The 27,872-nt window shown below is 38.7% G+C and overlaps 1 protein-coding gene across 2 annotated transcripts in view; it reads left to right on the forward strand.

Moving 5' to 3' along the window:
* The window catches only part of LOC124777609 (glutathione S-transferase D5-like), a 64,855-nt gene extending 42,861 nt beyond the window's left edge, over positions 1-21,994 (forward strand). For both annotated transcript variants that reach the window (XM_047253071.1, XM_047253070.1), the window contains exons 5-6: positions 5,421-5,582; positions 21,724-21,994. In XM_047253071.1, coding sequence (XP_047109027.1) covers positions 5,421-5,582; positions 21,724-21,888 — 327 coding nt within the window. In that variant the 3' untranslated portion in view covers positions 21,889-21,994. The remainder of the gene's footprint in view (positions 1-5,420; positions 5,583-21,723) is intronic.
* Positions 21,995-27,872: the final 5,878 nt, after the last annotated feature.

Consider the following 27,872-nt stretch of genomic DNA (forward strand, 5'->3'; position numbering starts at 1 on the left):
GATGACATGCAAAGAGCAGTGTTCTCGCGTAACCACAAGCGGCGGAACGAAGACGAAGAACGGAAAACCAGAGAGGGCAGCGAGGAAACGTCAGCCAATAGCCCGCTGACAGGGCCGGACATTAGTGCTCAGATCAGCTCCGTGTACGGATATATGTGGACGGTTGTAGGAAGGCACTCGCAGAACAGATTGTAGTGATCCGTATCAAGTGCCTACTTGGACTTTGTCTATAGCGACGAACATTACTGTTTGCATGTTGCTTGCGACACCGACGTAACTCCAAAGTGAAGTATTGTCAATTACTTTGTAGAAATAAAACTACAAATGTTATTTGCTCGAACTGTTGTATAGCATTCCGAGAACGCTGCATCCCTTATGTACCCTGTAAGTGACGAGTAGTCCAGATCCAACAAGCAGAGTATTTTGCCACATGGACAATATAGGGAACTTACTAATCTACGGCAATATAGCGGAAGCTATGGTTTGTATTTTATTTTTGCAGTCCAGTACTGTAATTTTCTTAAGAGTCTTAGACAACTACTGAAAAGAGAATTTGCTAGTATGAAACTAAACGTGTAATTTCTTATCTTACTTTACAGCAAACCGACACAATGAGGTTTTCCTTAAGTTACCACTATTTCCCTGGTCACCTATTGCTTGTTTAATAACACATTCTGTCGCAGTAGGCACTGCAAAGTACTTTTGTGCAAATTATACCGTTTTTTTAACGAAAAAAGAAAAAGTAAACCCTTCAGTATGAGAAATCTAGCCGTTCGTCATGACTGATCATGTTTCTACAAATGAAATGTAGTTAACACAAAGTAAGACAAAAATAAATCATCAATTCTGTAGCAATTTTGGCGGAATCCTGTAACCCATCGTACTTTTAATACTGCACGACTGGAATGGAACCTTACAAAAGGATTTTATCCCAATTTTCCATCGAAGGAATATGAAAATAATTCGCAACAAATAGGATACTATACTTCTGTTCATATCCCAATTCAGAGTGAAGTAGTAAACTTCTCTACCATAATTATATTCTAATGTGTAAAAGATAGATTACATATATTTAAAGATAGGTTATACATATTTACAATCTATTTTCGTATTCGTGAGTAGTACAAACAGTTCATAAAGAATGACTATCACGTTTTTGTAATACTGTTATCCACAGACACACAGAAACCTAATTTGTTATTTCTAAGAGAACAGTATTGCATTTTCGATGCAGACTAGAACTGACCCAGTAAAACTCTGTCATAACTCTGAAGCTGTGAACACACTAACGACTTTTAGAACCTTACTAACTATTTGTCAAAATCAGTAACACTTATGAACTGAAATATATTCCTAGTAGAAAGATTCACTCCCTCACTATGTACGGGCATAGGAGTGGAAACATGGTACACTATTTGCTGTACCTTTTCATATTTCAAATGTAACTGAGGTGTAGAAAGAAAATTCTATAGTAAGTTTCAGTCCCAGATGCTCATTATTAAAGAGACACAACGTTACAGGATTCACCTGAAATTGTAACAGAATTGGCGATCTATTTTCATCGAGTTGGTAAACTTTTTCAGAAAAAAAATTGCCACTAATTACGCTTTTAGGAAAGAGAGGAGATTAACAAGTCAGGCCAAAATAAATCATGCCTTTTGTTGCAAATTCTGAGTAATCTTATAACCCAGTGTCTTTTATATAAGGAACAGCGGGTACTGAAACTTAGTAAATAATACCCTTTTTGCATCTTTAACTTCCTGAAATAGTAGTTTATTAAATGTGGAACTGAGGACAAATACATTGTTAAGCAGTACACCATCTATATGAAAATAAATGTGTAATTACTTTACTTATGTTTTTACAAAAACCCACAGCAAACTTCGATTCACCATTGATGATCCTAGAAAGTTACATTGTTTCGTTACTTTATGAACCGCTCGAAACTACTTATTAAGGCTAAAATAGATTATAAATCTATCTAAATCACCACTTCACTCTGAATCGGGATAGGAACACAAATATAGTACACTATTTGCTGCGAATCACTTTCACATTCCCCTGACGAAAAATTGGGAGAAAATCGTTTTGTAAGCTTCCATTCCAGCCTTACAGTATTAAAAATATGATGTGTTACAGAATTCTGCCAAAATTGTAACAGAATTGGAGTTTTATTTTGGTCTGAATTGTTATTTCGCGTTTGGAGAAATGTCACCAGTAATGAGGAACGGCTACATTTCTCTTATTGACAGATTTAACTTTGCTTTTTTTGTTACAATACGGGATAAATTGCCCAAATATACCTTTCAATACCTACTGCGACAGTATCGTGAAGCAGAGTATCTCATTAAAATGCAATAGGCGAGTAGGGTAGTCAACAGCTTATGGAAAACCTCATTGTGACGGTTTGTTGTTAAATAAGATAAGAAATTTCACATTTAGTTTCATATTACGAATTCTCTATTCAATAGGTGTCTAAGACTCTTAAAAGAATTACAGTGTTGGCGTGAAGAAATAAAGTAGAAACTACAGCTTCCCCTTTATTGCCGTAGATAAGAAAGTTTCCTATGTTAATCATATAGAAACATACTCTCCTCCTTGCATGCTAGAACTTGCCAAAATCTCGTATCGATATCTCTAACATTTTAGGAGATATGAGGTACGCTATGAATATTTAGTTCCCGGGCACGTGCAGTCGGAAGTGATCGTGCTGCATAAATTCCATTTTCTCGAGAATGGATAAAGATATAGACGTCTTCTCAGGTCTAAGGAAAAGTTCAATATCATAGCTAAATTTCACTCGCAGCAGCAAATGATGCAATATGCACAAAACGCAAAATCATAACGACTCATATTTTTTATTCCAAACTTTTTCTGATTCCGCGCAGTGTCGTACTTAGATGAGTATATGGCGTTTAGTATTGCCATTATTGAAATACTGGACACTTCACCATGGAGCTGACATATAAGGCTATAAGTAACCTGAAAAATATTTTTTTTTACCAATGACTTTACGTAAAATCGTGTTTGAGTGACTTCCGAGCCAACGGAACGAACGTAACGTACTACGCGTAATGGCACTGCTGGATATTGACTAGCAGGATAACCAGTGCAACAGTAGGCGCGTTTAGCTGCGCTGTTTAGCGCGGCGAGTCGGCACGCAGACTACCGGCTTTCTTTCTGTTCTCACACTTAACGGTGGACTGCAGCCAGCGCCAAACAGTCGTCCAGGCGCGCAGACGCTGTACACCGAACACAGGGCTCTTGGAGAAGGCTGGGGTGTCAGACGATGACACCCTGGTAGTGGCTTCCATTCAGCGGCAGCGTCTCGAGACCTACGACAACCATGCTGCTAGATGACGTTGAAGTTGCGCTCGACCCCACACTGGACGCTCTGCTGGCGTGGATGCTTCCTGGTTGTTAAGGGTCAGTCGGAGTCGGACGTCCAGTATCAAGTGCTGCTTGGCTAAGCTGTGAGAATTCACAGTAGCTATGGCCCGCTAAATTTGATATGAGCCCGCCTATTGTCACGTAGATGGCTATGGAAGCGCAACGTTGTGTCATGGCATCTGGAAACTCTATGGCCGACTGCTGCATTGTACAATGTACGGCAGCATTATTTTAGCACCCAGTCCCAGATATTAGCAGCGGCTTGCCTGCACGCTGTCCACTTGCTTCATATGTCTAATATGGCGGTTGATGGTGCAGAGTTTCCTCCCTCTATAAGTATCACGCTACTGCTGAACCTGTGGGCTACCGAAAAATGGTACTATAGAGTCTACATGTTTCCCTTGCACCGACGAAGCATCCTTCCCTGCATCAGTTATTACACATTTTTTATATTCTCTGTCCTTCTTCCCTACACTCTTCATCAAATGATGCATGTTGACAGGCACACCACACTAAACCTTGTTATAGAACGAGTGGGTACGGTGGTAGTGAACTGGAAGTTTGGATTGGAGAGGAGGTCTCTGCAAATGAGGGACAGAGGCTACACAATCAAGGACCCGGTTTAAGATGGTTACTGAGGATGAAATTTTCGTTACCGTGACGTGGTGGTAGTACCTGCTGCTTTACGCTTGAAAACGCTTTAACATCCGTTCTGTGCTTATGCGCCCTATTCATGTAGGTTAACTTTCATGCTGGCAATATTTCGGAAGGATTATCGGGTAAATACAGAAGAGGATATGTTAGGTCCAAGGCCGTAGTCTTTGATACTGTTGCTGTAATCTGAAGTGTTGGATCCACGGAGTTGTGGTGCACGAATTGGTGCTCGCTATGGTTGTCGGGAATGCAGATTCGCATCATGAAATCGTGTCCTACTCTTGATGAGATACAAGACGTCCTGTCGTCTCTTCAAACGCCGGATTCGGATCTAGAGCACTCAGTCCTTTGATTGTTCAAAAATGTTCAAATGTGTGTAAAATCTTATGGGATTGAACTGCTAACGTCATCAGTCACTAAGCTTACACACTACTTAACCTACATTATCCTAAGGACAAACACACTCACCCATTCCTGAGGGAGGACTCGAACCTCCGCCGGGACCAGCCGCACAGGCCCTTTGATTCAAATATCGTACATATCGAACATCCTGTGCACTGTCCAAAGTGGACAGTCTGGGTGGTGCACCTGTCAACTGGAATTGATTCCATGTCCCTATCGCATCTGTCTCCAAGCACACATGCGGCAAAGTCCGTGTTTGACAAACCTTCGGCGCGCAACGTTATGATGCACACCCAATCACTAATCGCGACTGTACTCAGTGAGGTAATAGATGTTCCATCTACTGTTCCGCAGACGTATCTAATGTGAATCAGGTGGTGCGTCACTTTCAACTGAAATACTGCAGTCCGTTCGAGTGTGGCGCTGTACCCTTAAACAACAGCAGTAGTGGCTTTCTGGTCGGTACAGGAAAAGTTAAATATCAACGCACTTGAACGACATATCGTGATGATGCGACACTTTTGTTCATGAGTGTACGGGCAGTAATGAAAAAGATTGCTAATCGACTGTCAAGTATCGGTGGGAGACTGTATATAAAGAAATGTTAACCGAGCAGCGTCCTCAAAATCGTTTGGTACTTCGCTACCCTGTGAGCGTCAGATATACATGCACAGTGCAGGGGCGTGGCTGCGTGGCGGCACGGCACAGGGACCGTGTACTGCACCACTGCAAAACCGCCGCGTCACCGCGCTGCTGCAAACCGCGTCAGTGTGCGTATCTCCATTACAAGCCACGTGTCTCAAAATTCAGGTGTGCCGCGGTGGTCGCCGAGAGATTTCTGCCAAGTCAGTGTGGGAACTGCTTGCTCATTGTTAAGCAACGGACTTTTCTGTTACTTATTCATTTAATTTTGATACAGGTAAATAGTCTAAGCCACTTCCGTTATTGGACTGTTATTGATTTGTCTTCCATAGGGTCCAACCTTCTCCGGAAAGCCATTATCCCAGAGTGATGTAGACAAGGTGAACAATGGACTGGAGATACTGAACAGAATGCTTGAGGGAAAACAATGGCTCGCAGGGGACAACATAACAGTAGCGGATTATGCCACAGTGGTATCCCTGGCGTCACTTGAGGTAACATTATCTTACGCATACTTTATTATTTCTTTTAAGGTGAGCGTTGTTAGTAGAACAACTTAATTCTCTGTCGACATCATGGTCTATAGCATGTCGCACACGTTAATAATTTATATTTCAATATCTACACTCTCATAAGTGGACAAGGGAGAAGGGAGGAGATTCCGAATGAGTGGAAGTCAGCTACCATTATCCCACTGCATGAAAGACCAATAAAAGGAACTGTAGCTATTATAGAAGTATTTCTCTCCTAAGTATACTACACAAAGGATTATAATCAATAATTCTTGAATAGCTGAAGTCTTTTGCTGAAGATATTGTTGGAGAGTGCATGGAGGCTTAATTATATATTATGCAAATAATTTTTTAATTTTTTAGTAGCTGACTGTCCCGTTACGAAGTCTCGTAAACGGTTGGCCCTGACTAGTTTTAGTACGCAATCTGACTGCATAGCATAACAACAAGGAATGAAAGAAAATTTTCGTTAACACAATAAATTAATTAATTCAGTCCCCAGCAACTATAAAACCTACGAAACCAAAACACAAGTGTAATTGTTCTGTGTGTGGAAGTGTGATTCAACGTACACATCTGGCACGGTTCTTCTTCAATAAGACAAGAAATTTTAAATACCATTTGTACTGAAGTAATTACAAAAAATAGAAATACTATAATTGCGCAAGAAAACCAGAATTACACTCTAATACAAGAACACAAGCCAAATGCTTTGTTGACTGAACCTGTAATGACGCATTATCTAAGACTTTGAAATAATAAAAAGAAAAGGAAAAATATTTTTTTTTACCTTGATATATATTGACGAAAAGCACTCTTATCATTACAATATCTCCATTAGAACAACATCTGCTGTCTATCCCATCAAACAACTGCATAAAACATGGAACAAGCACTCCCTGCTGCAACATCTCAACACCGACTCGCTACTATCACATCTCAACAAGCACTCTCCACCACGACTTCTCGACAAGAACTCTTCACTACGACATCTCAGCAAGCACTGACTACTACGAGTTCTCGACAAGCACTGCCAGTGGAGGCGGCGAGATAATACTCTTTGGCGCAATCTCTGCCGCTGTGGCTCAGTGTAGCCACCTTTCATATGCCCCTCCTCCACGGGCCAGAATTTGATGGTATTTTTGCCAGCATTGGTGGTGAAAATACCACCAAATTCGTCCACAAAAATACAGACAAAAATAAAAGATAATATTAATACGTAAATATCACATAATTAGATAAAATTTTGGCTTTGCACTGACCTTTCAATAACCTAATATATAAAATACAGTAAGCAATACAAATTCTTTCATACATGTGACTTTACACAAAAATCAGTTTATACAAATGTTCACATAAAATGCTTTCAGTGATTAAAAAAAAAAACAAGTTGTTGATAGTTCCAGCAGTAGCACCCAGCAATAGTCAACAGGTGCAAATACCAACAAGTGACATCATTTTAGTAGAAGCAGTTCCATCAGTGGCACCCAGTAATGTTGAACAGGTGCAGACACCAACAAGTGACATTATGTCAGTAGAAGCAGTTCCATTAGTGGCACCCAGCATTGTTGAACAGGTGCAGACACCAACAAGTGACATTATCTCAGTAGAAGCACTCCATCAGTGGCACCCAGCAATGTTGAACAGGTGCAGACACCAACAAGTGACATCATTTCAGTAGAAGCAGTCCATCAGTGGCACCCAGTAATGTTGAACAGGTGCAGACACCACAAGTGACTTCATTTCAGTAGAAGCAGTTCCATCTGTGGCACCCAGCAATATTGAACAAGTGCAGACACCAACAAGTGACATCATCTCAGTAGAAGCAGTCCATCAGTGGCACCCAGTAATGTTGACAGGTGCAGACACCAACAAGTGACATTATTTCAGTAGAAGCAGTCCATCAGTGGCACCCAGCAATGTTGAACAGGTGCAGACACCAACAAGTGACATTATTCAGCAGAAGCAATTCGATTAGTGGCACCCAGCAATGTTGAGCAGGTGCAGACAGCAGTCCATAATATTCACTATCACTAATCACACTGTTCATCAGAGTTTATAAGCAGAAATTAAACATGTCCTAGTGGCACCAATCATGTAGAAAAAGTACAAGTAACAGTCCATAATATTCACTATCACTAATCAGACAGTTCAGGCATGAACAATAGTTTGAATGTACACACAATTGCTTTTACAAAATTATTCTCAATGCTCTTACACTAAACATACAAATTATAACAAACACACGAATCATATCAGATAATTGTCATATTAACTATTGCAAATACACAAATATCAGTAAACCTATAATATTTAATGGTGTCAGTGCAAGCCACAACAAGCAAGTAAAATAATATTTAGGAGATAAGTTGGTACCACTTTTCTGGGATTAGGAAGGGAAAACACACAAAACACACTCACTCATCTTTCATCCACATTAAGTACTACTGTGTAATTGAATAGTGTTAACTGTGTAAATGCAATTCTGTCAAAATTCGATGTTTATCATGTGTATCAAGTAGTAGTGGCAGCAATGTATAACAGTCAATAATAGTTAGTCAACGTCATAGTCATCATGTCAAGACCAATGTTTGCCAAGCCAGAGCAAAATGTACTGTTGCTGAACAACTGTCATTGAGCCAAGATATGCAATTACTTCCTCTCTCTCAAAAAAAAAAAAAAAAAAAAAAAAAAAAAAAAAAAAAAAAAAAATATGTACTGCTTATTGGTTTAACAAAGTGTGTGTAGACAATCTTCCTTCCACTTTAGTGTTCTAGTCTGCCATCTTCATCCTCCTTGTTCCATATAAACCAACAAAAAAAATATGCTCCTCACTTACTTTACCTCTTATCCACCAAAACTCCAATAATCATCAGCATCACATAATCTCAATACTTCAATAATACCTCTTACGTCGATACATATAAACCTTATCATCAATATCATTTACCTTACCTCTTGTCCACCAAAACTCCTATAATCATCAACTTCACATAATCTCAATACCTCAATAATACCTCTTCAATACGTCAATACATATAAACCTTATTACCAATATCATTTCACTTCCATAAGAACTCTTTCCTCTAGTCAGTCTCCTCGAACAAGTACAGATAAAATCCTAGTGCAAACTTCAGTTCATCATCCCATACAATCCGAAGACACATTGTCCACACACAACCTCTGTGTAGTCCACCTGAGCCAAATCTTGTACTCATTATGAATTATAAAATACATTTTGGTTACCTTGTCCATCATTAAACAAAAGAAATGCATACATGACCTCTAACAGCCTTTAGTTTGAGTAACTCTCAGTAATTAAGTACGATTGCGGAGTGTGAACGATCATAATATTTCACAGTGTGTACACCAATTCAAGAATCGTGGTAGAAGCAAACATGTTGAGTATTTTTTGTGTCAAGTGTCACTTGCTATTTCAGTTGCTCACGAAGAATGCAGTGTAATAACTGTCAATGGTCTAACCCTAGTGTTGGTATGTCATGTCGTTAGCTTCCTTCCCATTAGCATAAATTTCTACAGCTTCCATAAAACCTCCAGCTCATGTGACTTCTATGAAGTTTCTTGTACTAATGTCGTTCGTCGAATTATAGCAGTTCATTTTCTTATCTTAAAAATATAAGGCACTGAGCGTAAGCAAAACATGCAGTAGCGAGTAAATATACCAGTGGAGAACAGAATGTCAACAAGTGGATGCAGCACAATTCTTACAACGAAGCTCTGCCAACCGAATAATCTATAATTAATACCATAGTGTGACCTAAACTCTATGTTTGTACACAGTATATCAGCATTTCTATATACCAAATTAAATAGTAGTTATGACAACAAACAGAAAGTATAAATATGCAATCCATACGCACAGCAGCAAACATATATCTTACGTAATAAACAAGTCATTAGCATCATATCAGCATAAGCAAATAAATATTCATATGTCGTCTTCATAAGTAAACATGAAGGCGCAAGCAGATAAATCACAAAGTATAACTTACATACATATCAGCACAACTAATCAGGTGACAATTATAATTTAAATAAATAAGCACAGCAGGCACATAATAAAAAAATATGGCATCAGTGAAAAAGCATAGCAGCCAAGCGATGCATAATATAAGCAAGTAATAACACTGTTCATTAATCAATCATTGTCAAATCAGTTAATGTACGCAAGCACGTCGCTTCACAAGTAAATTCATAGAACATGAAATTTAGCACAAAGTCTGAATCACGTAATCGCGAGCAGCAAATTACGTCTAAAGTACGTACCTAAGTGGAAATATGTTACCTGAAAAATGAACTCAATTAATAGCTACCTTTTTGGTTTATTAGTTTCTTCTTCGAAATTACATTCTTCCTGAAATTTTCTCGATAGCAAGTCCTCATAACGTCGGACACACAGAGAATTTACCTGAAGTTCTTAAATATTTTATAGAACCGTATCCTGAAAAATACTGAACGTTAATAACATAATTTATCAAGTCACTATAGCTTTATACTGGATTTATTCGGAGAATTTAGACTGTGTATTTGTTTACGGCTGTCAGTGCATTCGCACTGAGCGCTCGATCAGCTGTAGGCGCGTGACGTAGGAAGTAATTGTTTGCGGTCAACGACTGCCTTGTGCGGCGCGCAGACTTGACTGTTGCTTTGAGTATGTGCCGCCGCCAAAACACAGCGCGGTATCCTTGTATTCTCTGCATGTTTACATGTAGCTGTTAGTTTCTCAAAAGTATGTCATTCCACAAAAATTTTAACGTTAGATATATGATGTATTCCCTTAGAGCGCCGAGATTTAAGAGTTTCTACTTCAACAGTGTTATCATGAATAATTTTGCGAATTCGGTATGGACCGTTATAAAGCAGAAAAAATTTGCGACACAAGCCCTTTCCTTTGTGAGACAAACGATGAGACTTAATTAACAGCTTTTGACCAACTGACAAGATTTTTAAACGACCAAGACGCTTAACTGATTTCTCTCTTCTAGCAGCCGCAGATGCAATATTTCGTAGAGCCAGGTTGACAACTTCAGAATGCCGCAGTTTCCGTGAAGGCGGAAAAGGAACGATTTCAGAAATGCGATTTGTCGGTGCTTTGTTTTTTAATATCAGTAAAGGCGGTAAAGAAGTTGAGTCATTAGGAAGTTCATTCAGAATGTTTTGAAAAATATGAAGATACTGATCCCAAGTTCTGTGATTCTGATGACAATAAAGACGACACAATTTATTGATTTCCTTCATCCATCTCTCTGAAACGTTAGATTGAGGGTGAAAAAGTGAAATGAAAATTGGTTTAATCTTACGACGCTGTAGAGTACGAAGCCAAATTTTAGAGCGAAACTGTGATCCATTATCTGATATAACCTTATCAACATGACCCACTTCTTTAAGAAAATGTTAGATGAAAGCATTAGATACTGAACGAGCTGTTGCTTTGCGTAAAGGTGTAAAACACACATATTTTGATGTCAATTCCACTGCTACGAAAATGTACGCAAAACCATTAGTAGAACGAACCACTGGACCGCACAAATCGACTGTAGCCATGTCCTTTAATTTCGCTGGAATGATAGGAAACAACGGTGCTCTGTGAGAAATAGTTGGCGGCTTAGCCTTTTGACATAATTTGCATTTGGCAAGAACAGATCGAATACGTTTTTCCATATTACTGAAGTAGCAATTTTCTCGTAATTTATGAAAGCATTTCCTGGGACCAAAGTGTGCATAACTGAAATGTGTGTAACAAATCAATTTATTGACCCACTCATCAGGAATACGAACTAACCAAACAGAGTTGTCGACCGATTTTCGTTTAAAAAGAATATCATTGCGAACTAAATAATGCTGTCTAATCGCTACGCTTTCCTTTCTCCTCCACTTCTCCTTAATGTCCTTCCAGATTGGATCCTTATTTTGCTCCTTAGCGATGTCCTGGAGCGAAGAAGAAATAAAATTCTCAAACGCAACACCTTGAATATACATCAAACAATAATTGTTTTCTTTGCAGTCCTCCTCAGCACTTTGTTTCAAACCCATAGGTGCACGTGATAAAGCATCAGCAACAATATTTGAAGAACCCTGTATGTAAACAATACTAAAGTCAAATTCCTGTAGGTACAGCGCCCATCGTGACAATCTTCCTGAGTTAATTTTGTCGACATAAGAAATTCCAGAGCTCGATGATCGGTGTAAACCTTAGTATGTCTGCCAAACAAAAATGTGCGAAATTTTGTGAAAGCCCAAACAACAGCCAAGGCTTCAAGTTCCGTAATCGAATAATTCTTTTCTGATTTAGAGAGAACACGACTTCCAAATGCAATAGTTTTCTGTACTACAACGCCGTTTTCTTCTAACTCTTGAAATAAGTGTGCACCTAGGCCTTTGTATGATGAGTCTGTCGCCAAACAAAAATCTTTAGATAAATCCGGATGTGAAAGAAGTGGAGCAGCAACAAAAGCATCACGAAGTTGTTCAAATTCTGACTGAGCTTCCTCATCCCAACACCAATTAGATTTCTTTCCAGATAGTTCACACAAACGAGGTGTGGCCAAATCGTCCAATCTAACAAAGCGTCTAAGAAAATTACAGACACCAAGGAAACTACGAACATCACGTTTTGTGGTAGGAACAGCATAGTTACGAATAGCGTCTAATTTCTCTGGACCAGGAAGAATACCTTCTGTAGAAATAATGTGACCGAGAAATTTCACCTGAGAACGACCAAATTCAGATTTTTCCAAGTTCACTGTAATGCCAACTCTTGCAAAGATACGTAATAATGAATCCAAAATTTTGTTGTGCTCATTCCAAGAACGTTTAGCAATAAGAATATCGTCAACATATGAAGTAATATTGTTACGACGATAAACAGGCAAAATTTCGTTTAAACTACGAATGAATGCTGCTGAAGGTACAGTAAGTCCAAACGGTAGTTTCCGAAATCACTTTTGGGTAAATTAGTCATATCCGGTTATTCTTTAACGATTCTCTAGATAGATTGATAGTCGAAGAGTTGTTTTGAGAGATGCAAAGAATAGTAAAAGAGTAGGTAGCGGTGCAGAAAACTAAAAGGGAAATAGCACCACTACAGCTCGGGGCCCTATGCACGCTACGGCACATATTCACTTAGTGTAGTGAATCCCCTGAGGTCATTAATAGCTGCACATAAATTCCAGTTTGTGACTTAGTGGCCAATTTGGTGGAAGTGCGTACATAAATTGATCTAACCATAAACATGGATGTATGTCATTCTTAGAATTACGAAAGATCTTAAATTTCCGAACAGTCAAAAAGTGTTTATAGTCAAAGTTTTCGCCTCGTGGCGACAAAGAACTACCGCGTCTGTCCCAGTCCGAATGTCGATTATTGACAAGTTCGCACGCCTGGCGCTCTCTTGTTGCATCCAGTAAATGAAATAAATAATTTTCTTCAAAGCCCTCTGCTATCTGTGATTCCAAATTTCTTTTGCTGTCTTTTCCTACGATTTCGCCTTCAATTTGTTTGACTTACTTTTGTAATGCTTCAGATTCCCTTTTAACGCGTTTATTAAATTTTCCCTGATTTTCAACATGCTTATTTATGTTCTGGTACTCTTCGGTTTCTGCAAATGGTAATGGAGCTGTATCATCTGAATCTCTGTCCCCATGTAAACTAAGATTTGTCAATTTATCTGAAATCTCCTCCACTCTTTCCGATAAATCACTTAATTGTTCTTTCTGTTTATTTACGTCTTCTGTAACTGTCGCGACTCGGGTTTCGGTATTGTCACATTTAGTAGTTAACTGTTCATACTGTTGTGTTAGGTTATTTAATCTGTCATTTGGTACGGATTCCTCGATTCTCTCAAATATTTATTCCTTATCGTGTACACGTTGTAAATTTAACTCTGAAAATTTTTGTACTATCACGCGATCCTTTTCTTCCTGTTCTCTGTCCTGTTCCTTCTGTCTAATTTCTGATGAAATTAAACTATTATTGTGAGCATTCAAAATCGGTTGTACTTCTTCTCTAATTTCTTTCTTTGATTCATCTTTCATGTTTTTGAAACATGTCCCTATTCGTGAGCATAACTGTGTTTCCATTGTTTCCATCTCGGTTTTACTTGTTCCTATTTGTGAGCCTAACCGTGTTATCATTGCTTCCATCCGAGATCCCAGTGTTTTTAATTCAGATCCCAAATTTAATATTGCACTCAACAACTGCTCCATATCTTCTGTCGTTAATCTCGTATTCTTGAAAATTTTTTTATTGTGAAAAATTTTGAACTGTTTCTGGACTATTTTCTCTGCTTATTAAATTGTTTTCAACTCCATTATTCATCATACTGTTGTCCTGTGTTGGCGAGTTCGCCATGTCAACAATGTCATCATTCTGACTATCCATAATTTTACCTTTTTCATCGATCGCGTAATCATTTACAAAACATACAAAACTCATCACTGTACGAAAATTACACACAATGACTCTTTATCTCCAACAATATCATTCACATGAAATGTTTCCCTCAAACACGATTAACGAACAATTGAAATAATTGCACTAAATTGTCAAACGCGTATACAAGACAACAAAATTAAATTCTGAAAAAAAAAATACCATTAGAAGAATGACAATTACCAAATCTACACATGCAAAATAGACTACAATTACTAAACTACAAATTACTACAACAATACTACTGTCTACTATTTTTACAATCACAAGAATTCCAAGGGACGATCCTGGCAGGGTCGCCACGTGCATGGGGGCTTAATTATATATTATGCAAATAATTTTTTAATTTTTTAGTAGCTGACTGTCCCATTACAAAGTCTCGTAAACGGTTGGCCCTGACTAGTTTTAGTACGCAATCTGACTGCATAGAATAACAACAAGGAATGAAAGAAAATTTTCGTTAACACAATTAATTAATTAATTAAGTCCCCAGCAACTATAAAACCTACGAAACCAAAACACAAGTGTAATTGTTCTGTGTGTGGAAGTGTGATTCAATGTACACATCTGGCACGGTTCTTCTTCAATAAGACAAGAAATTTTAAATACCATTTATACTGAAGTAATTAAAAAAATAGAAATACTATAATTGCGCAAGAAAACCAGAATTACACTCTAATACAAGAACACAACCAGATGCTTTGTTGACTGAACCTGTAATGACACATTATTGAAGACATTGAAATAATAAAAAGAAAAGGAAACATATTTTTTTTACCTTGATATATATTGACGAAAAGCACTCTGATCATTACAATATCTCCATTAGAACAACATCTGCTGTCTATCCCATCAAACAACTGCATAAAACATGGAACAAGCACTCCCTACTGCAACATCTCAACACCGACTCGCTACTACCACATCTCAACAAGCACTCTCCACCACGACTTCTCGACAAGAACTCTTCACTACGACATCTCAGCAAGCACTGACTACTACGAGTTCTCGACAAGCACTGCCAGTGGAGGCGGCGGGATAATACTCTTTGGCGCAATCTCTGCCGCTGTGGCTCAGTGTAGCCAACTTTCAAGAGTGCCATGCAGGGCTTCGGGTAGGAAGGTAAACATGGATCAAATTTTCACCATGTGATAACAGAGGAGAAGTGCCGCGAATTCAAAGATCGGTTCCTGAAAACATTTGTAGTTTTCTCGAAGGTGTATGATAGTATACATAGATTAATTACGTACAACATCCTGAGGAAGCTTCCCATGCCAAGGAATTTAATTAACTTGGTGAAGGTGTGTGCAGCAGAGGCAAGAGCCAAGGTCAAATACGATGGGGAGAGATCCAGGGAACTTGGCATCAGAAAAGAAGTCAGACAAGGTGATCCCATTTCACCATTGCTTTTTACTTTAGCTCTGGAGAAAGTAACTCAGGAATTAAACAGAGAAGGTAAAGGAAGATAAGCTGAATGGAATAATACAGCTATTGGGATATGCAGATGACAGTGCAGGCAAGGCGGAGTCGGAGGAAGAGATGGCAGAAACCTTGGAGAACTTAGAAAAGACTGGTACAAGGATTAATATGGAGAAGACTGAAGTGAAATATGTATCCAGAGAAGCCCATATTAATGTCCCATTACAGGTTGGAATATGGAATACAACAAGAGTGGAAGGTTTGAAATACCTCGCACCTAGTTCATCAGGCATAATAATCTAAAACAATTCATCAATGTATTGCTAATGGGTCTAAAACCTTCTTTCAGTCTTAAGTGGATACTTTCATGAAAACATTTTTCAGTTGAGAGCAAACTTAAAGCCTATAATATAGTGATAGTACCGGTGTTGTTGTATGGTACACATTAAGCACCACAAAAGAAAAGGGAGGAGAACCTGCTGATCTTTGAACGGAAAATATCTTTGCACCAGTCTGAAGAGAACAGTGTGGAGACGTAAAAAGAAGCAGCAATTGAAGGACCTAATGAAACAATCTAAATCGCGCAGAAAATGAAAATGTGGAAATAAGCCTGGGCAGCACGCACGGCCAGAGGCCAGAAACATGCCGGATTAAAGCTGTGTTTGCGGGAAAACCTGATGGAACTCGTCCTATTGGGAGACGCAGTAAACCTGGGAGGATGAACTGTAGAAGGACCTTCAGCAGTGAGGTATCCTTGAGAACTGGATCCAAAGTGCACAAATCGCTATCTGTCGAGAAACACTGTAAGATTGGCGTATGATATTCAGGGTCTGTGATCACCGATATGTATGTGAGCACTGCAATGGCGACAGGGAGCCATAAATTTTGTCAGTGCTTTGTGTGTGTGTGTGTGTGTGTGTGTGTGTGTGTGTGTGTTTTGAGGAGGGTTTCTTAAGTAACTGGAAATACTGTGCTACAAAATTTTTCTTCCTTTTTCACATACCAAGTTTAACAAAAAAGATATTATAGCAATGACTTTTAAACTTTTTATACAATATTTTTATAAATTTTCTTTCACAATTTTCTTCACTCACTTACGAGGTTGCGAAAACAATGGAGTGTTAAAGCAGCTCTGTATTCCGTAGGTCAATTTGCTTAGGCAAACAATTTTTCTTCACAAGAAATTACTAACTTTGAATTCTGTAGTGTAACGACGCAAGTTTTGTATAAATGGTTTTCTTTTGACGTATGACCATGTGCAGACTTCGTCACCTACGTCAGTTACAACACACTTCGAAATTATTTAAATCCTTTTTAAAATTTGTCTCTGAATGGTTCTTGAACGAAACTGTAAAACATCATCATTTGAGTCGTATGCGCAGAATTACGTCACTCAGTCCAATTAGTTTGCGCAAAATTTTTTCAATTTAGATGACGTTTGTTTCTTCTCAGAAATTATATTAATGCAAGTGATCTGCTTTAATAAATATTAGAAACACATTGAATAAACTTTCGAGATTCAAACTCGCGACAAACGTTGTCAAAAATTAATAATCTTGTCAAATAAATTACGTAACATAATTCTTCATAAATAAATTCTCGGAACACGTATTTAAACTTTAGTAGCATCCACTAGTTTATTATCTTCCTACATATAGACGTGAACCTGAGCCTTGACAAGATAGAACTGAACATTTACAACATGATTAAACTTCCTATGACGTCATTGTTGTAGAAACATTACAAATTCTTAATTTTCAATTTTTAGAAGCACGACGCAACAACTCGGTTTCAGGATCTCCTGTTGCTCTTTGGCTGTCCACCCGCGACGTATAGTGGCCAGCAATTTTCTCTCTGGTCCTGGCAGTGAAGATGCTGTCTCCGTTCGTTGCGCCGCCCTCTCCGTACATGAAACATAAAAAATAAATACAAACTTTAGACAATTCACAACCATTACAAATATTACAAAAATTACATAAACAAAACTAAATTAAACTTATATTCACCTGCAAACTGGGCTGACATTGGTAGATGAGTGATGCTTCAATCTCGCGTCCCACTACATATCCCACCCACAATCTCAGTTTGTCAGGTTTTAACCGAAAATAAAACTTCTTCTATATACAATATATAACTGTTAATATTATACATTTTTCTCCCATTTTCTAATCTAAAATCCTTGCTCTTAGATAGATTCAATCCTTTTATGAAGATACTGTTGTGACTATTAGTCATTTACTTTTAATTGTGCTATTATGGTAATTCATAACCGAATATATGGAGATTACTCCTTTTCATTTAATAGTTGCTAGTAAATAATAATTTAGTACGTTCTTTAACGTTGTTATATTAGGACAGAGCGTTCAAATTGTGATAGGTTAGTTTCAGTTTTATTCATTTACTAGAGTTATTCTTTCCAAAATATACATTACTAATAAGTTTCTCACAATAACTAATAGTACTATTTACTTTACGTCGTTCTTTTCCCTAATGCTTTATTTATGCCTGAGGTCAAGAAGAAATCAAGAAAAACTTTCTTTAGAATCTCGGCACGGCTTCTTTACCTTCGGACTCTTTGTTGGGTAATGGCAATTTATTTAGGAGAAACAAGCGAGAGAGCCCCGTTTGGTGTGTTCTATATTAACACTATTACAAATCTCTATTAAAGGCACTCTTCTATGTTCTCGTGAGCCATTCAGCTCTGGACGCTCATGGTCCCTAAATTATTAACCATCCCCTTTGGTTCCTACTATCCGAGTAAATATAAAATATACAAAATTCCTTCTGACCTAATAACAAAGTTTCTTCCATATAAATCCCCTTTTGGTTATCTTTCTCTTTTTGAATTACCGGTAGATTATTGTAGAACACTTCTTTAAACTTTCTGTTATTTCTTTAAAATAACACGTAACTATCACGAAAAACTTCACATGAATAAACTATGAACGCTCTTCCGTATGTAACATATACTAAATATTAACTTATTTAGGAATGAAGGGTTTCATTTGATCAACACTATATAATCCTTTAATTACACCTGATGAAGGTTCCATATGAATGTACACTCTTATGAACAACATACGGACCTTCAAAGATAAAGAAGAATTTTCTACATTCCTTATTGACCTTCGAACTTTTAGGATGAGATTGTACTAATACAAGGTCTTCCTTTTCTCGTTCGGGTGGATAATTCGTAGAATAACATTTTTCTTTCCTTTACATAATACGGTAACCTACTAATTAGGACTCGAATAAGATGACTTTCAATAATTGGATCTTCAATTAATTTAGCACGGTTTAAATGCCATTCGAAATAATTCCTATAACCTCTCCACCGTTTAGAATAAGGAGGAGGGTCTAACAACTCTAAAATTAAGTGTTGTTGTTTTCCTCTTGACCAATAATTTTGTTTAAACTGCTTAACAAAATCATCCCAGTCCCTAAATTCAGTTCTATGCAGTACTGCCCATTCCACAACTTCTGCTTCTAAATGTCCTATTACAAATTAAATCCGTTTTTCATTACTCCATTTTGGGAGATAATGAAGTTTTAAAAGCTTTTATCAAGATTATAGGGTGAAGTTCGCCTCCTGGTTTGAATACAGGAAATCGACTTGCTGCGTTTGAATTTGTCGTTATATCATCCCAACTTTCTGCGAGAGAAGTAGTTGGATTTTGTTTAGATTACAGAGACGGAGTTGCGTCGGATTTGCTTGCCGTGATTTCTTTATTTGTATTGTTGTCGTCCGAGCTAGCAAACATGATGTGACTGTTGTCTCTGATTACGTTATTACTTCTATTACTTGAAATGTTTTCATTATTATCTAATTCCGATAACAGTTTAGTAATTTCCTGTGTTCGCATTTCTGTATTGGATACACGGTTAGCTAATATCGATTCTTCACTGTGTTCACGATGTGAACGCTCTGTACCTTCGTCAATGTTATTATCTTTGGAAGTCTCAAGGTTACTGCATATTTCGGTAATTAAAATTTTCATGTTTTCTATTTCAGTATGATCTTTTTCTACTCGATGAGTTAATATCTCTAATTCTACAATATCTATTGAAGAAATCTCTACAGGTTTGGTAGAAACCTCTTTAATAGATTCAAATAATTCTCTACGAACAGTTTCTGTTTGCATAGAAAATTCATCTCGTAAATTATCGTTATTTTTCTCCATTTCATTTACAACTAGGACATTGACATTATCTAGTCTCTTGGTTAAGTCAATAATATCATTTCGCATGCGAGCTTTTTCCTCACGCGATTCCTGGATATGTTCTTCTAACCTTTTGCAATTATCAGCAATCTTATTAATAAGTCCTACTAGTTTTTCTTGCATTTCAACTTTAGAAGCCTCTATTTTATCACTTAATTCTCGACTGATTTCATTAAGATGTTCCTGTAACCTGTCTGTCGATTTTGTTAGCTCCCCTTTAAGCTCCTCTTTTAATCTAGCCGTAGATTCTACGTTAGACTGTTTTAATCTAGCAGTAGATTCTTCGTTAGACTGTTTTAATCTAGCAGTAGATTCTTCGTTAGATTGTTTTAATTCCTGTTTTAAGCTAGCAGTAGATTCTTCGTTAGACTGTTTTAATTTCTGTTTTAGTTCCTCTTTTAATCTAGCAGTGGGTTCTTCGTTAGATTGTTTTAATTTAGCGATCGCCCTAAAAAGGGATCTAATGCTCCTATCGGATATAGATTGCTCTTTGTCTGACATTTCACTTCCCGACATTATTGTAAGATATTAATTAGTTACACACGCAGACTTGTAGTCAACAATCCTATTAAAAGCACACTCCCTATGTACAACACTCCACTTCCAACTTAAAACAGACTCACCGGACACTAATATTTTAGTTTGTAGCTCTCGATGATCAGTGTGCTGCTATGGGCTGCAGAAGTAACAGCCGTCGATGCAGCCGCTGAGATGCTGCGACCCCGCTTCCGCAACCGGCAGGACGCTGAGTCGAACACCGGAGACGTCACTGGCTGCAACCACGCCCGGTCGCACCGAAGACAGGCGAAGCCCTCAGCAACACCTCTAATACCAGCCAGAGGAACGCCCCACAGCTGACGTACTGGGCCTGTTAGTTTAGGGAGAAAAGGTTGTCGGGGTTTGCAGCGTTCAGCTGCTGCCCAACAGATGCGCCTTCTCGTGGAATAACTGCGTGACAGTACTGCTTGGCTGCGCTCCATCAGATGCCCGCACCCGCGAAGTCGCCGCTGGCTGGTGAAGGCTACACGAAACTCGCGTTGACTTCCGAAGGACTCTTGATGTTTTGTTTCGTACCTGTGTGTTTTAGTTGCACACAAGTCCTGTTTATAAGGTCGCCACGGTGTAGTGTAACGACGTAAGTTTTGTATAAAAGGTTTTCTTTTGACATATGACCATGTGCAGACTTCGTCACCTACGTCAGCTGCAACACACTACAAAATTATTTAAATCCTTTTTAAAATTTGTCTCTGAATGGTTCTTGAACGAAACTGTAAAACATCATCATCTGAGTAGTATGCGCAGAATTACGTCACTCAGTCCAATTGGTTTGCGCAAACTTTTTTCAATTTAGATGTCGTTTGTTTCTTCTCAGAAATTATATTAATGCAAGTGATCTGCTTTAATAAATATTAGAACCACATTGAATAAACTTTCGAGATTCAAACTCGCGACGAACGTTGTCAAAAATTAATAATCTTGTCAAATAAATTACGTAACATAATTCTTCAGAAATAAATTTTCGGAACACGTATTTAAACTTTAGTAGCATCCATTAGTTTATTATCCTCCTACATATAGACGTGAAACCGAGCCTTGACAAGATAGAACTGAACATTTACAACATGATTAAACTTTCTATGACGTCATTGTTGTAGAAACATTACAAATTCTTAATTTTCAATTTTTAGAAGCACGACGCAACAACTCGGTTTCAGGATCTTCTGTTGCTCTTTGGGTGTCGACCCGCGACGTATAGTGGCCAGCAATTTTCTCTCTGGTCCCGGCAGTGAAGATGCTGTCTCCGTTCGTTGCGCCGCCCTCTCCGTACATGAAACATAAAAAATAAATACAAAATTTAGACAATTCACAACCATTACAAATATTACAAAAAATACATAAACAAAACTAAATTAAACTTATATTCACCTGCAAACTGGGCTGACACTGGTGGATGAGTGACGCTTCAATTTTTTTTATCTGTAGAATGCTGGCATAGAAAGTATTAAGAATATGTTTTTCATTTTTCTTTTCAGTTCAATACAAAATGTGGAATAAACCCTACTAAACATGCAAACATTGCTCAGTGGATTTCTCGGGTTGAAGGCTCAAGTGCCAAAGTTAAAGAGAACATGAAGGTATTCCGTGAGGCAATAAAAATGTACATAGAATATTTGAAGAACCAAATGTCGCAAAAATAAAATGAATTTCATGTAAGTCATTGCCTATTAGAGTATGCAATAAAGACATACAATTCACTACGTGTACATTGAAATTGATAATAAATGTGCCTTTGACTGCCGAAAATGTGTTCAGTTTCTTGTTATTACCTTATCATCGAATTTTGGACTGCCTTTTTCCCTTACTGAGATGTATCTTCTCATATTAATTTCTTAAAAAATTACATTCCACCAGTACATACACACTATAACGTCGTTAGTTATTGACTACGCGTTGCATATTCCTTGACGTCTTATGGCCATAAGACCATTTAATGTCCTTATGCTAAATTCCAGCTGTACATAAAGTTACAATCCCACATAGTCATAGGCAAATCCAATGGAACTAATGCATGTTAAGTATTGCCAAAAATGTTGGCAACCAGTGCACACCTGAGTTCACGAACTTCTACTATGAGTACACGGATGTCACATTTCACAGTCATGGCACATTTTTGGCGCCAAGGACAAAGTCAAAACATTATAACAAAGAAGGTTGGTTTATTTGGTGGAGGGGACAAAACAGCAAGATCATCGGTCCCATCGGATTAGGGAAGCATGGGGAAGGAAGTCAGACGTGCCCTTTCGAAGGAACCATCCCGACATTTGCCTGAAGTGATACAGGGAAATCCCGGAAAACCTAAATCTGGATGACCGGACGCGGGTTTGAACCGTAGTCCTCCCGAATGGGAGTCCAGTGTGCTAATCACAGCGCCACCCCGCTCGGTAACAAAGAAGGGTGACGTTTTACGTTAAAGGGTACCGAAACAGAATACCTTTCTACGCTACAAAGTTATCGGCCAAAATCTGATAGACTACTTTGTTCACTAAAAGTGTGAAGAAGCAGTTGTTAAAAAAACAGGGAGAACTCTATTACACGATATATTACGTTATTTTGACATGTGTTTAAACTAGTACGTTTTCAAGCAGTTTAAAACCATTGTAATAAAACACTGGCACTCAGCGAATCATTCCCCCCCCCACTCCAAAGGATTTATATGTGAGTTGCTACAACAGCCGTGTACCATATAGTCAACCTCTCGCGCAATTTTGTTGCGTTTGACGTCAGTTCTGTCTGCATGACAGATTTGTTTGAAGACTTCTACTAATGTCACAAATGTGCACGTGATCTCACCCTGCTTTGTATGACCGTCATATTCTAGAATATTCTCCCTTTGCACCACATTGCTACTAATAACTTCACCCCTGTATGCGTGACCACTGCTGGCTTAACTTCGCAGGATTAGTTCCGACAATTCCTTAAAACAGTCTTCATAATACTATCTAATTTCCTATTTTGTTGCTATCTTCTTGCTTGGCAGCTACTAATTTAATAGTCCTGACTCGATCTGCTTATGTGCTGACCGTCACAGACGCGCGCCTTTGTACAGTATTTAGCATTATAATGTTCATTTTTCCTTCTCCTATCGTCCTCTCCCTCCATTCTTCTGTTGTTTCCTCTATCGTTTTGTCTCCTAGGGCCTCCTCTGTCTTGTCCTCCACGGCCATTATGTCCAGTGTTTCTTTGTGAATCATTCATATAATTCATATCTGATTCAGGTACTCTGTTATTTCTGAAGTCAGCTTCCGCCCATTTCACTCACTTGATCAAGTAATCTAACTTATTTCCTAGTCTTCTTGCAACTGATCCTTGAAAGCATTCGGCAGTTTCCTCCTCAATTTATAGACCTTGAACTCTGTGTAGCGAAAGTTGTTTATCATTCTTTGACAACACGCCGAAACGCTGCCCAATCGCCTGGTCTCTGCATAAATTCTCTCTAGACATTTGCCTGTAATTAATGGGACCAAAACTGTTGAATGAACTTCTGTATAAACTGATCAACGGCTCGACACTCATTTTGAACTTTATGTGGCCATTGGTGGCTATTTTGCATCGTTAAACTGCAAGCTGCTTCTGTTTTATTAAGGTTACTTCATTGAACTTGTATGTTCCTTCGAAGCCCTTGTACAAAATCCACAGGGTACACTGATCCTCCTCTTTTACATTCCAGATCGCTAAATTTGGCCTTTTCTCAGTGCTATTCAAAGTTTTCATGTGGTACCTCACACATAAGAACATTCCTTGAAGTTCCCTGTTCCATCTCACTGATCACTCTTTCAACAGCTGTAGATCGTTCCTTTACGCTTCTACTTTAACGGGAGTCTTTTCTTTTTCAATAGTTTCCTTTATCTTATCTTTTGTATCCTCAACCTGCTCAGATATTTTGGCTTCCACTTCATGTATGACACCTGAAGTCCTTTTCTGATAGGCTATTCCGTTTCTTCTTTTGTGGCATGACTTTTGATATCTGCTTCCTGCCTAAGATTTTTCAGTTCATGTTTTAATCCATCTTCCACTTCTGCATTTACTGCCTAAAATCTGCTCTGATTGATTGCAGTTTTATGCTCGACTTTGTTTCGACCTGCTTCCGTTTCGTCTTCTAGCTTTCTCTGACCTATTTTCCTTTGCCCATTTTCGTTTCATTTTTCATTTCATTCAATAATTGACTAAACACGACATTAATGTTCATCTGTCATTCTAGGCTTGCTTCTATTGTTGTATTTGTTGCGTACGCTTATGCCTGACTGTCAGATTGACCACCTGCGCCTGTTTCCTCATGAACCGCATTGCTCCTATTTACACCCTCTGTTATCACTTGTACTAATGACATCATGCTTTCTACTAATTTAGCTTGTGTCTGATAATCACAAACTGTACTTCAGCCACTATTTCACTTCCGAAGACTGTCAAAATGGTCTAAAACAACTGATACTGTTGAGATATGAGCAGTGCGTTGAACCGTACTTGCAGATAAAATGTAGAAGTGTACTCTCCGTTGGACATTTAAACCCATTCTCATTGCTATAACAGGTATAAGTAGTGTATATTGTGCTAAATATTCACTGCTGTTAATACTATTGATTTTGTGGCGGTGTTCGTAGCGACAAACACTTGGCTGTAGAAATGGCTTACGAAGTCACCGCCACACTTTTAATAGCGGGCCGACCGGTCCGCTGGAACAGTGAACAGAAAGATGAAAGCCCAAACACTCAGATTAAATAAAAGTCGGTACTTATCTTTATTCACGAAGATACAGAAACAAGGTCGTGAACTCCGTGTCTACGGAAATCTGTCTAGTTCAAGTCGGAGCGGCTAGGTCAGCGTCGGTTGACGACAAACAACAACTCTGCTGCGATGAACACCCAACTGACTAGCAAGTACACAATTCGGTGGCGAGTACACAACTGAGCGGCGAATGCAGAACTGTCCTAGCGCTCGCGACTCCAGCGCTTAAGAAGCCAGAAGCCAGCGGTGGCGCGCGCAGACTAGCGGCGATTTCCTGTCTCGCTGGCGCTGCTTATGCGGACGGCGTCCGGACTTTGATGCTGCCAACCTTTTGGCAGCGGGCTCGAGTGGCATTACTGGCTAGGACATAACAATTGAGACGGCTGCCTTCTCTTTTGTATACTGTTACACTCAAATAAGCTGCTATCTTAGTAACCTCTCTTTACGCTGGGTAGACTACGTACATTTATGAACTCAGTCTTTCATTCAAACATACTAGAACACTGGATAAACTTGCTGGAGAATTTAATCAAATGTTAACTGTTGAGTCCAAACTTGAGGTTGCTCCAGTTTTGGACAGGATTTAATTTTTCAGATTTTAAATTTTATGAAGACGCTTTGCTGCCTTCAACTGCACTGCAGAATACAACAGCAACAAGAGAGGTTCTGTTCCATGCGCAGGCAACGGTATCGGATCGACCATATGGTGCAGTAGTGAATCATTGGAGCTGGGAGAAACACGCAGAATCTTTCTTGGCGATCCAGACTAAGGAAGTACAGACATTCTGACCTGAAACTGAGAATATTCTTTATTAAATAATAGTTATTAAAGTCCACTATTGGCATAGTAAATCCTGCGAAGAGCCTGTGAGTCACCAGAGCTTTAATATGACAATACTACTATGCAGTAAATCAGTTAAATCAATAAACAAGATGTACAAAGAACTACGTGGTTTTACGACGTATGCAAGAGATTTCGGCTGTTTGACAGTCGGCGATAGGAGGGAGTCCGTAGAAGTCGGTGATACCATGACCTAGAGTTACATTAACTTTTTGACATGATTCGCTTTCAGACTATTTAATTGTAACTGTTTTACAGTGTTCGCTCAAAAATACATCGTAATGGCATCCCGGGACGCCTTTCAGGTAAATTAGTTACATAAAAATCCACTTACAATCATCGGTAGCCTGTCTGCATCTTCTGAAGAATCCCATGCGTTGCAAGAACTGCTTCGAGAGCCAACATCAACGACAAATTCACAGAAAACAAGTAGCAGGAGCTCCTAAGCACCGATTCAGTAAGATAATCAATGAAAGGGTTACCTCACTCTCGCAGTCTGAACGGTTATACTATACAGTACATAATCAATTAACATGTTTGACTCAATGCTCAGGTGTATCAAGGTCGTTATTACGGCCAGAGGTGGTTGTTCTGGGAAGTGATTTCCCAGGATCTATGCAACCAAATTGCGTGAAAAAGTAATCACATGTCAGTTCTAGTATATTTGTCTAATGAATACCCGGTTATCATCTGCATTTCTTCTTGGTGTAGCAATTTTAGTGGACAGTAGTGTATTCGGGGGAGCAGGTCTCGCAAAAGTAGGTAAGCAGTCATTGTAACTGCAGTTAGCACAGCTGCTCCGCGAACGTTCTCCTAGCGTATATATTTTCCCTCAAATCTAAAGCAGGTATTTTACCCACCCCGAATTTTTAGAGTGGCTAGAACTACGCACTATGGCCGAACCAACTGCTGGCCGTGCATATATCACAGACAGCAGTGAAGGGGTATGCAGTGCGTACGACATCTGACACTGAACATTGGGTATCTCATTTCTCACCCCTGACCTTCCTGCTTGTCCACATGTCGTGTTCTTCATAGAGGAAAAATTTTGGAAATTTGTGGTAAGATCTATGGGACCAGACCAGACAGTTGAGGTCATCGGTTCCTAGGCTTCTTTCTAGCACTTGCAACCTACGTCCTCAATTATTTGCTTGACGTATTCCAATCTCTGTCTTCCTCTACAGTTTTTGCCCTCTATAGCTCCCTCTAGTACCATGGAAGTCATTCCCTCATGTCTTAGCAGATGTCCTATCATCCTGTCCCGTCTCCTTATCAGTGTTTTCTACATATTCCTTTCCTCTGCGTAGAACCTCCTCATTCCTTACCTTATCAGTCCACCTAATTTTCAACATTCGTCTATAGCACCACATCTCAAATGCTTCGATTCTCTTCTGTTCCGGGTTTCCCACAGTCCATGTTTCGCTACCATACAATGCTGTACTCCAGACGTACATCCTCAGAAATTTCTTCCTCAAATTAAGGCCGGTATTTGATATTAGTAAACTTCTCTTGGCCAGAAATGCCTTTTTTGCCATAGCGAGTCTGCTTTTGATGTCCTCCTTGCTCCATCCGTCATTGGTTATTTTACTGCCTAGGTAGCAGAATTCCTTAACTTCATTGACTTCGTGACCATCAATCCTGATGTTAAGTTTCCCGCTGTTCTCATTTCTACTACTTCTCATTACCTTCGTCTTTCTCCGATTTACTCTCAAACCATACTGTGTACTCATTAGACTGTTTATTCCGTTCAGCAGATCATTTAATTCTTCTTCACTTTCACTCAGGATAGCAATGTCATCAGCGAATCGTATCATTGATATTCTTTCACCTTGTATTTTAATTCCACTCCTGAAACTTTCTTTTATTTCCATCATTGCTTCCTCGATGTACAGATTAACCTATTCATTTATTACCCACAGTATACAAGCCCAACGCAATCTGACTACTATACAGTGACAACATGGCTTCAAACAATTAACTCAAAAGAAAGATTTTGATGAAGAGCAAACAATGTCTGTAGCAGGCTTTATCTTATTCATGTGACATCCAGTTCCAAAA

Source organism: Schistocerca piceifrons, chromosome 2 (assembly GCF_021461385.2).
Source record: "Schistocerca piceifrons isolate TAMUIC-IGC-003096 chromosome 2, iqSchPice1.1, whole genome shotgun sequence".
NCBI lineage: Eukaryota > Metazoa > Arthropoda > Insecta > Orthoptera > Acrididae > Schistocerca > Schistocerca piceifrons.